The sequence below is a fragment of the Motacilla alba genome, chromosome 1 (assembly GCF_015832195.1).
Source record: "Motacilla alba alba isolate MOTALB_02 chromosome 1, Motacilla_alba_V1.0_pri, whole genome shotgun sequence".
Classification (NCBI taxonomy): Eukaryota; Metazoa; Chordata; class Aves; order Passeriformes; family Motacillidae; genus Motacilla; species Motacilla alba.
This window is the reverse complement of record NC_052016.1, coordinates 63,602,214-63,613,863: the sequence shown is the minus strand read 5'-3', so window position 1 is coordinate 63,613,863 and position 11,650 is coordinate 63,602,214. Positions and strand designations below refer to the sequence as shown.

The 11,650-nt window shown below is 44.3% G+C and overlaps 1 protein-coding gene across 1 annotated transcript; it reads left to right on the top strand.

The window, feature by feature from the left end:
* The first annotated feature begins 1,999 nt into the window (after nt 1–1,999).
* CBY2 (chibby family member 2) lies at nt 2,000–11,145 on the top strand. Its single transcript, XM_038155742.1, has 2 exons — nt 2,000–2,299; nt 4,729–11,145. The coding sequence occupies exon 2, from the start codon at nt 4,844–4,846 to the stop codon at nt 5,825–5,827; it is 984 nt and encodes a 327-aa protein (XP_038011670.1). The 5' UTR covers nt 2,000–2,299; nt 4,729–4,843; the 3' UTR covers nt 5,828–11,145.
* Nucleotides 11,146–11,650: the final 505 nt, after the last annotated feature.

The window sequence follows — 11,650 nt, the reverse complement described above, 5'->3', positions numbered from 1 at the left end:
TTTTAGTGACTAGGTGGGATTCACATCCAGGCTTAATGCCCTGGATGTGTGTGTGGTGAGACCAGCCTGCACTGGTGAACAGAGGCTGGCATTTCAAAAGCACAGATGTATTTGGCACGGCAGAAAGAGGCAGCAGATGCTTTTGGTTCTATCAAATAAAGATTTGGGAATATAGTATGCTTTTACTAAAAAAAAAAACAAACCCACAGATTCTTTTCACTTTAGACATGTTACCAGATCTTCTAACCCAAAAGCAAAGGATGGAAAGGGTTGACATTTACTGCTGGTACATACCACTATCTAATAGAAAGGAGGCTGGAATGGGGTCTTCAGGGCCCTTCTTGCAAAATCTTCATGGCAGCAGTTCATACCTTGCTCTTCCCTCTGGCTTTCAACCCATCACTGAATGGTGACCTCTTGCACCCTGGCACGGAGCATGGAGAATATTATATGAGCTTGTCTGGATCACACACTCCTTCCCACTGGATCCCTTCTACAACCGGACAATCTCCAAGAAGAAGGGCAGCAAAGTCAGCTGAGCAGCCTGGTATAAGGTGTGCAGGTAGGATGGAGAAAAAAGGCTTTGGTTCCAAATAACATTTAATTCTTTGTATAGTGAAACATCTTGGAGAAATTGAGTGGTCTGAAGCTGTGGACAAAACACTCAGCTGGCAAGTCAGTTCAAACCCTTCTGACAGAGCAGGGGTTACTTGTCTCTTGGCAGGGAGGGGAACACAGTCAGCATTATTTCTGCCTTTGTAATCTTGTGAATGACATCTCAGTCCTTTTGAGAGTCCAGCTCAGAAATCAGTGTAGCTGCTATAAAAAATTCTGCTGTGAACTCTTGCAGCATTTCCAATTCTGATGTGTGCATAAACACATCTGATGATATTCACTAAATTTGGTCCAAATGTATTGGCATTTGAATTCATAATTTTCAGTAAAAAAATGACTTGGCAGAAGAACTTTACAAAACTTTAAGGAAAATACTGCATGAGAAAAGCAAATGTATGCTCACTATCAAGCTAGTTCTCCATGGTTCTGGATTAAGCAGCTGCACTTCTTTCTATTGATTCACTTTCTAGTCAGCTCTTAGGCCTTAAAATGTTCATCAAAGGTCACTTTAAGAGTCCACAGCCACAGTTCTGCAGAAGCTCAGACTGGACATTTCAGTCATCCCTCTTAAAAAGTGTTTCCACTGGGTAGCACCCTTAAATTCCCATCTGATGGCAGGCCAAGCACAAACAGCCCATGATAAAATATTTTCTCTTTTGAGGACATTTTTCTGTTTTCCTGTACAGGACCCTGGAGCTCAAATAAAGAAGGATACTCCCTGGGGAGTTGCCATAGTAACCTGTGATCTAACATCTAAGATTAAATATAAGCAAGGGAGCAATTACAGAGAAGGATTTTATACCTGAGTTTATAATTTTCATATAACACCAAAGCTGAACTATACCTCCAAGTTCCTAAAGCAATAGCAGTCACCTTGAGGGTGATGTCAACTCGGTAATTTTCACTGAAAAAGAAATGAAATGCTGTATTTATTATTCAAGAATACTGATTAGGAAAAAAAAATCCACTTCTGAAAGATGTAGCAAATAAGAAAGACTTAATTAGAAATGGAAAGATTTGGAAGTGGAAATGGCTGCTACAAATAATATCTAAACCTGCATGTGTGAATTCCTTCTATATTCTATTTTCTTCTTGCTAAGATTCAGCTATAGTCTGCTTTTAAACTTATAATCAAAGAAGAACTTCATGTTGTCCTCAGAAAATAACTTCAACTCTCACAGCACATACAGGGAAGTAATTTTTGAACGTATCAATATCAGTTCAGCAAGAAACAGAATTTGAAGTTTCAGAATAAAAGCAAAATTTGTTTTATGAGGGTGTGATGGAGAAAGAATCCACCCAAAGTGTTTTCAGTTACGAGCATCAAAGGGAGGTCAGGAAGTCTGGGTTCAGGAAGGGCATGGGAGCCGAGCTAGCAGAAAGGTCATTTCCATGAGAAATAACCCAGAAGAGCAACTCTGGGAAAAGTCAAAGCCAATCTTGCGAGGACAGCTCAGAAGGAGCGCAGAAGCGAGCTGTGCGAGGAGGGTGTGCAGGAGCTCCCAGACCCTGCTGGGTCAGGGGGCAGGTGGCTGCTTCTGGGACAAGGTCCCTGCCAGTGCTCACATCAGCCTCAGTCTCCTGTCCCCAGCCGTGCACCCCGCCACCTCTGGACACCCCGGCAGCAGTAAGAGCTCAGCTCGGCTCTGGGGAGGGAAGGAACGCCGCTGGCTGTGCCGAGAAGGTGAGCATTGCTGGGTCTGTAATGCTGTGCTCCCAAACTGCCCAGCCTGTCTTGATTTGGTGTGGCTTCCCCACAGCTGGCTGCCTTGCCCATCCACCCAGCTGCCCAGCATTTCCTGGGATTATTCAGAGATGGGGGAAAAATTATATGGGAGGCATTGAGATCTTGAAGCATCTCTCTAAAGCTTGGGTCAATGTCTTCCTGGCAGTGCAAAAGAGCTGACAGAGCCACTGTCAAGTTTAATTGTCCCCGAGATAATGTCCTTCCAAGTCATATATATTATACATTTCTGTTTATCCTGAAAATGTGCAATCTAAACACTTTCTGTGTAAGTGACTTTAAGAACTGTAGCTGCTTGTCCATGATAGGCACGTGGGTCGGGGCTTCTGATGCTGCATGTGCTCTGCATCTTCCCTGGATAATTAGGGGTCTGTTCCCTCCATGGCTGATTTGCCCTCTGCCCCTTCACCCCTCACCAGGCCCTCATTTTGGGGCTTCTGGGGGAAAAAATGGGACTGGGCACCTCAAAGGAATGGGATGTGTTGGAAAGGCTGCAGGGGAAAGGGTGGAAGGGAGGGAGCAATGCATGGCTCTGGATGTAGTGTAAGTGGAAAAAAAAAGTCCAAAACAGAGTTTTTGGGAAATACCTTTTTAGCAGAAGAATGATGTTATGAAAAGACAAGTGTGACAGGAGATAAAGCAGCAGATGACGCGGAAGACAGCCCTGAAATTCAGACAGTAAACAGGTTGCAATAAAATCAAATGTTAATGCAAACAGACCTATATTGCAATAGTCCTCTCCTAAATGAAGGAATTTTAAACGAAGCAGTAATTTTATGAGTGGTTGGACAAGCTTGGGAAGGGGGTGCAGGACGCATCTATGGATGTTGGCTCTAAGAAGTAACTTGGAGGAGCCTGGACATGCAGTGCTGTTTGGTGCAAATGACAGGGAAAGGGGAGAGCAGCAGGTTTTGAAAACGAGAGGGCAACAATAGGACAGGGGGTACACATTGTGATGGCAGAGCTGGAGGCTATGAGGGGCTTGGGTGTGGTGGTCACCCTCTGCTTAGTGCTTGGGTAGAGATATGAGGGCAAGATTCATGAAGGTAAAACTCTCCTCACAGACAGAAAGGCAGAAATGGGCTTTCCAAGGGACAGCAGGGAAGCTGGGAGACCTCAGCAGGGGGAGAGGAATACACCTGAGTGAAATTTGACAAGTAACTTCCTTATTTTTTTTTTTTTATTTTTTTTTTACCTAGAAAAATGCACATTTGTGCTGTCAGAAACTCTGTGCAGAACCCTGAGAATTCCAACAATTTGGTTATAAAAAACAGTTCAACCTCAGATCAAATAACTTCATCATGAAAATCACATAAATTAAATTTTGGTTAAGCTGCAGAAAACAAGCTTTTCTTTGGCACAAAACAATAATTTTTGTCTGGTTGTTTGTTTGTTTGTTTTTTTCCCCACATAAAAGACTGAAACTCTAATTTGCCCCAGTTCTCTCATGGTTAGAAGGTGATTTAAGATGCAATATTTTGGGGAGAGGGAAAGGAGGAGAGAGTGTTCAACAGATAAGTCTGAGGTTTCTGTGTCTGAAATAAGAAGCACTAGAGGTTTGGCCCTGCAGTATGGATTTTAGAGATGAGTTTTCTGATGATGTGAAAAAGAGGCAGATGGACTATAGGAAAAAGATAAGCAATCACTATTGCTGGGCTAGAAAGCAAGAAAAATAACAGAGCTATCAAAGGGTATAAAGAATAAAGAGTGACAGGAGAAATGAGAATGAAAGGTGGAGAATTATCTATGGGTTGTGACAGTTTTTGGACTCTGGTGATGGGAGCTTGTCAGAAAACCAGACAAAGAGCAACAGAGCTCTGATGTCCCAAGGCTCTGGTTTGTGCATATTGCGGATTTTAAGATGAAAAAGCAAAACTGTCACTGCATTTTTGTGGCATCCTATTAACACAGGCTACTCAGCATTAGCAAGAAAAACCTGCTCTCAAGGCCAGATTTTTTTTATGAACCTTTAAGAATGCTTTATTTTGAAAAATTTGTTTGAGCCTCATAACAATTTTTAATGTGTTTGTGCATCAGTCATTTGGGAGGATGCTATTCTGAGGCAGAAAATAGTCTTGCATTTTGCTCCCTTACAGGTCTGTAAAAATGAGGTAGAGAGATAGAGGGGAAGTGCAGGTTTTTATGAGAAAGTTTTCAGTGCTGCCATATTGCTGCTTTATCTACCAATGCTAATTTTCTGAGCTTTTATCAACAAGGTATCTGGTGGATTCCTTACCTTTCAGCATCAAAGGGGTAACATGGATAATTGTGAGAACTGATTTATTTGCTTGTCCTGTCATTGGTGTAGTTTAATTCTGATTTGGAATTTTGGCAGTAAATCTACGTATTTGTGTTCCCTGTTCTTTCAGTCCTAATCAAGCTTCTCCAGCTCCACTGTGTCACATACTCCTTGGCAGTGGTCAGTGGCCTCTTGTAGAAGCCCTGGAAGAAGCCTTTTCCTCCTCAGTTTGCTAAAGAAGGGCCATGTCTGCTTTTGATCAGAGGAACGAGAGCATGCAGCACACAGAGCCTGAGACAGACTGCATCACCCCTCGGGTGAAGCCAAGGGGTGAGATGTTTGTCTTTATTGATGGGAAATGGGGGAATGACATCTACTGCCAGCCACCCTTTTCTTCACCCCAGAAACACTTTAACAAGAAGGCACAGAATGAGTGGAGCACCTGGGAGGAGAACAGAGCACTCTGGCAGGAAAACCAAGTCCTCTGGATCAAAAACAGGATGCTCTGGGAAGAAAACAAGGCCCTACAATATCTCTGGTCACAGAACAAATCTGTCCAGGTAATTTACACTGATGCTATTCAGCGAAGCCTCAAGAGCAAAAATAAACCATTTCCACTCTTCCAAGAGAGGAGCACAGGCTTTCAGCTCAGCCTGGGCAATAAAGCTCTCCAGGCAGTCCAGGAAAAGAATAAAATATTTGAGGATTTCCAGCAGGAAAATAAAGCACTCCCTGTTACCTGTAAAGGCCAAAAAGCCATCACAGTCCATGAAGAGAGCAAAGATGCCAGCTCAGATCTTCAGAAGAACATTGACACCAGCACAGCTGTGGAAAAGGGTAACCCTGGGCCAGTCCCCCAGCAGAAACATGAAGGTAAAAAGAAGAGCACTACTCCAATTCAGAATAAGATTGAGTCTGCCCCAAGCATGCCAGGAGAGCATGAAATCCTCCGGGTTCTCCAGGACTTACGTGAGCTTCTCCACACCTTCCTGAAAATGAGCCATCCTCCCGGGGAGAAACAGTGCTGTCACAATCTCTGTGACGTGAACAGATCCTTCCAAGAAGATTACAATAAACTGAAGCTGCAGCTGAATGCTGTGAAAAACACTGTGTCGGACATCACAGCTCAAATGGATATGCTGGAAAAGGAGATCATTGCCATCACTTCCCCAATGTATGAGGAAGCAGGACAGAAGCTGGCAACTGAGCATCAGCTTGGAGACATGTGAAGCTTGTGGCAAAGAACTGCTAGTTTATTTACCAGAAAGCTTCTCTCCTTTTTTCAGGAAACCTAATAAAATCCCAATAGAGCCTGAAGATATCTGGGGGACATTGTGTCTTTCTGAAAATTTCTTGCACTACTTGGATATATTTCACCTTCTGGTTATGTGGTGTAGGTGACTGTCATGAATTTGTCTAGTGTCAAGAAACAACTTTTTCAGCTTTTATTTTCCAAAGTTTCTGATAACAAGGCCTAGATTTTCAGAAAGTTATTGCTTGAGGATCTCAACTCTGATTACAGTGTGCCAGCCTGTAGTCCAAGGACACGCTCACAGTCTCCGCTAAAAAAGCTTTGATTTATAAAGAAGGATCCCTCCTCCCTGACATCATGATGGAGGCAACAGGAGAGAACGGAGCAGGCGGCAGGACTTCTGCACAGAGCAGCGAGGTCCCTCTCAATTTCTTGGATAGTCAGATGAAGCAGGTTTTTACCTGCCCCAGAGCAAGAGCATAGGTTGCCAAAAGCAGCGTTTTGATGGCTGTTCCATGGCTTAAGCCAGTGTTTAGAAGGGCATCTACTTACACTATAATGGACAAGCCAGTCTCCAGTGATCTGCTGACCCAGAAGATGAGAGACTTTTGATCTGCGCAGGTTTGAAATTCTGGTCTGGTCTCAATTGTGTGGCCAGAGCGGCTGGAAAAGCATTTCCTCTGTCTCGGACAGTCCGGATGCAGTGCACTTTGTCACAATCTTTCAGGCAGAATATGGGAGCCTTTAAGTAATCTGAGAAGACAGATACAGGGAGACTTCTGCAAAGCAATTGTAGGAGCATTATTGTAAAGCAAAGGAGAGGTTACAGTGAGGTTTATCTGTTGCAACAGGACACCAAAAGCAGGCTGTCACTCTAGTTTAAAAGTCTCTAAGTGATTTGCCACAGAATTACCTAAAGCATGAACTATCTTTCACCTTGTATTTCACTCAGACAACATCATGCCAAGTGCAAGTGATGACTGTTTACTTCAGAGGCTTAAAACAACAGGTATTTTCTTCTGCTGGTCAGGCTTTGGGATGCTGAGGCAAACCTCTCAGGCATGAAGTTAAATGGCTGGCTCTCACTGGTGTGGGTAGGGCTGCATCTGTAAAAATTAGGTGAGAAGAAGAGGAACAATGTTCATTAAGAGGTGGATGTGCAGACAGCAAGTTGCTCCTGCTTAATGACTGGGTCACAGCTGTTAATAGATTAATACCTCAGCACGGTGCTGGGGAGCATGTTCATGTTCTGTGCCTTCAGACACGCTGCTTTTCTCTATGCCATCTCCCTCACCACATTTGGTAACATGTCCAATGTTGCCAAACATTGAACATAATGTTTGGTAAGAGGGAGAAACAGAACTATGAAGACCCTAATGCAGAGGTTCAGAGGAGGGCAGCAGAAGAAAAAAGCTCTGACCATGGGTTCCTATCTTAACAAATTTATTTGTGTTCCATTAGAAGAAATAAACTGCTCTTTTGCCAGTGGTGAGAATACTGACTGCTGCCATGTCCCTATACGTGGGCAAGAAAGACACTTGGGAGTGCATCTTTCCACCAGGTGTTTGGGAGGAGTCCTCTCATCTAATGTCAGGTGTCCATCCAGGACAGGATATCCAGATCTCAGCTAGTCTCCCTGGGCTTTCTTTCTGTCCTGTAGGAAGGAATGGGCATGTTCAGGCTGTGATTATTCTCACTCTTATTAGACTAAAAGTAGGCTGTGTCACCAGCTGGAGTCCCTTGTTTCTCTCTGTTGCCTCTATAATTACTTTGAGGACAATTAACTCTAACTTAGACATTTGGTTTGGAGCTGTCTGAGTGAGAAACTTGGCAGTTCCAGACAGAGGAGATGCTTCATCAAGTGGTGAAGTGGCAGAAGCTTGGGAGTGTGTCCCAGTCCCTGGCTTTGCTCTCTGTGCAATGCCTTCATTAAGCAGCTCATTCAGATCTCTCTATTGTGTGAAGAAATTATTACTTCGTGAATAAAATTGGGATAGTTTGGGCAGAGCTTAAATATCATGCACACATGTAGGATCCTGAGGGGAACACACTACTTCTCCTGAATGCTAATGATGATTCTGAAGGAATTTGGTTTTGTGAGTCCTTTGCACTTTGATCACTTCTTTGGATCTTTGATCATCCTGGTTATGAAAAAGTCTACACCTGGTAAATATTTTTTGGCATCTCTCACAGAGAAGTTGAATTTATCATTCCTTCAAGTTTTCTCAAGTCTGTCAGGTGAGATGACAATGTCCATAAAAGACTGCCCAGCACGTAGCCTTGCAGAGGACTCTGTGCTGTTCAAACTCTCTGTCCTGGTTTAGGGCAAATTTAGGAAACCTCCAAAGGGGTCCCTCTAGAAAGCAAATTCAAGCAGCCCCACCCCCCACCAGTTCAGGAGACATAAATCTCCCTTGAGAAAAGTGGGAAAAACTATTTGGTTAACAAGCAAAGAACTCGCAAACATGGGAAAATGAATAATATTAAACAATGGAACCTCTCGCTGTTCTGAAGAGATGGCAAGTTCAGAGTCCTTGTCATGGGCTGCAGCTCAGCTTGCTCAGTCTCTTATCAGTCCCTCTGGCATGGGAATGCTGTGTCCCAGGCCACAGTGGGCCACAGGTGCGAGCTCCCAGTGTTTTTCTGGGTTTTTGGTCCAGAGCAGGTCTGAACAAGAAAAAGAAAAAAAAAACCCCACAGTCTGGGGAACCTCTCTGCCTCAACTAGCTAAAAAACAACTAACAAAAAAGCAAAGGAGAGCTCTCTCCTGCTGTCTGTCCTTGCTGCAGACAACACAGTCCAAGGAACAGGATATGGGAGAGCAAGTGCAGTCCCTGATAACAAACTCTGCACTTCTTCTCTCCCCCCTTCACTCTCAGAACCAGTCTTAAAAGTGCAGAACTTAATAATTCAGCATAAACAGAACAAACAACTGGGGATACAAGCACCATAAAGTCACTCTAGGACACTCTCATAATCCCAGAAGGTGCCAAATCTCCAGACTTTGCTTATTTGGTTACAAACCAGAGCGAGTCAGTGACAACAGTGGAGGATCATTTCTGGGTGCTGTTGGAAAGGCAGATGATCCTGAGTATTGCTCCATCTGTTAACGTTAAGGGCACAGATGGTGAGACCTGACTGAGTGGCCTGCAGAATGCCACAGGACTGCATGGAGAGGGTCCAAAGCACTGCCCATTTTCTGCATTGTTCCATGTCCCCAGCTAGGGCCATTTACCAGTTCAGTGCTGCCATCCTACAGGTTTCCATCTCCACAGTGTGTGCTGGTGAGAATAGTTGGACTGACAGCTTTTGCCCACTATTTCAGGTACAAATGGAAGAAAAGTGCAACAGCAGGCATTTACAGGAAGGACTTATTAATAATCATAACATTTAGGCAAGTTTGGGGAAAAATGGAGTAAATTTAATACATTTTTCTAGTCTGCTCACTGGTTTACAAGTCCCTGGAAACTGGTAGCTATTCCAGCTTGAAATTGATGGATGTCATTCTTATTGTGCACAATTTACCTTTTGCAGAGAGACAAACTTTCGGTCTCTCTCCTTATTGGTGATAATTAGGTCCTTATTTTTTACTATTCATTTATCAGTACTATTTCTGGAAAGCTGGATTTTTGGCAAGGTCACCATCAGCTTCTTACTTCCCAGTGAATTGGATTATTGCCTCTAGCTGGGCTCTGTAGAAATGCTGACTTTCCTGTTCTCATTTTTTACTAGACAGTCTAATACATCTGGGTTTCTACTGTCTTCATAGAACACCCACCCTGGCCTTTTGTGCTCATCTCAGGAGCCCCACCACATCCTCTCATCCCTAAATTGCAATTTCAGGTTTTTTTCAAAGTGTTATGAGCTTCCTTGAGCCCTGGTTTGCTCCTGTTAACATCTGAAGACAGTTTTCCCAGAGTTATGCTTGTGATTTCATGAAGTTGAGGATGTACTACAAAAGCTGTTGTGCTGGCCAAAAGCCATCCTCTCCATAGCGGTGCAGACTGTTGATTGGTGTTCTCAGCAGCCCAGCTTGTTTTTTCCCAGTTCCAGTTCCAGTTTAGCTCAGAATTAGACATAATTGTACATTTAAATACAGGATAAAGTGAAAGTCTTTCACTCAACCTTTGTGTGAACTGAACCTGGACTAGCTATCTTCTTTTTTAGACATCCAATTTGGGCACAGACTACTCAAAATTATCCTGCAGTGAGGTGCAAAGAAGAGGGGGAGTAGCTCCTCAGATGAGTTTTATGAAGAAATTCTTTCTTACAGTGGCTGTTGGCTGGTTTTAAAGCAGAAAGCTTTAAAACTTTACCACATTTTCCAAAGTGGTATTCATCTCAGCTAGGTGGAGACACTGAAATGAAAGCAGTAACTGAGACCCTTGGCCACCTGAGGTCACATTGCAGCTGGTGGAGGTAGGCAAGATTGCCAGAGGGTTCAGGTCTTTCCCTGGTGACTACAGAGAGCCTGGAGTGGCCAAGGGTAGGTGGGGAGAGTCGAGGCCTGAGACCTGGTCACATCAGTTGATGAATGGCTGACAGAGAGATTTGGATGGAGCTAAGGGAAAAAAATGGGAGTTTATGACAATAAGGGGCAGGCAACTTAGGAGGAGCTCTGGGATGTTGTGAGGTTATACAGGGAGAAAATTAAAAGAGTCAAATCCCAAATAAAACTTCATCTGGTTACTGTTGCAAAAAATTTTTCTATAAATTCGTCAGCAAGAAAAGGAAGACTAAGGAGAATCTTTGTCTTGGTGACAAAGGCTTGACAAAGGCTTGCCTCAGGCTTAAACAGTAAGACCAGCTGTTCTCAGGGCACCCAGCCCTCTGAGGTGGAAGACAGGAGCAGAATGAAGCCCCAGGGTCTGAGGGTGCATGGTCAGTGACCTGCCTCATCACCCAGACACCCACAGGTGCATGAGGCCCATTGGCTCCACCCAAGGGTACTGAGGGAGCTGGTGGAAGTGCTCACCAAGGCACTCCCCACCATTTACCGGCAGTCCTGGCTAAATGTGAGTCAACTCTCTAACCTCCAGTCAACTGGAAGGAGGATCTGGGGACCTACAGGCCTGTCAACCTTACCTTGGTACTGGAAAATGCTATGGAGCAGATCCTCTTGAGTGTCATCATGTGACACATGCAGAACAACCAGTGAATCAGGCCCAAGGATGGGTTTGTGAAAAGCACGTCCTGCTTGACCAGCCTGATCTCCTTCAGTGACAAGGTGACCTGCTTAATAGCTGAGGGAAAGGCTGTTGTCTATGTTGACTGTGTTGTGGTGAATGAGGTACAGGCAGTTGGTGGCCAGTCACTGGTGATGTCCCCAGGGCTCAGTATTGGGGCTGCTCCTGTTTAATATCTTCACTGATGATCTGGATGAGGGGACAGAGTGCACCCTCAGTCAGTTTGTGGATGATACCAAGTTGGGTGGGAGTGTTGATCTGCTGAAAGGCAGGAGAGCTCTGCAGAAGGATCTGAACAGGCTGCATCGATGGGCTGAGGCCAATTGTGTGAGGTACAACAAGGAAAAATTCTGGGTCCTACAGTTGGGTCAGAACAACCCCATGCAGCCTACAGCCATTCACACAGCCTCAGAGTTAGGGATTAGGCACCAAGCAAGCTTTTTGCGTTGTGTCTGAGGCTCCCGTCCTGTGCCACTTGAAGCCCGTGCCAAAACTCCAGCTGAGCTGAGCATCAGCAGGGCAGAGGGTTGTAGGTAGATCTCACAAATAGTATGAGCAAATCTCTCCTAATTTGTTGCAAATACATACCTTTTGGTTTTTCAGCCTTTCTATGT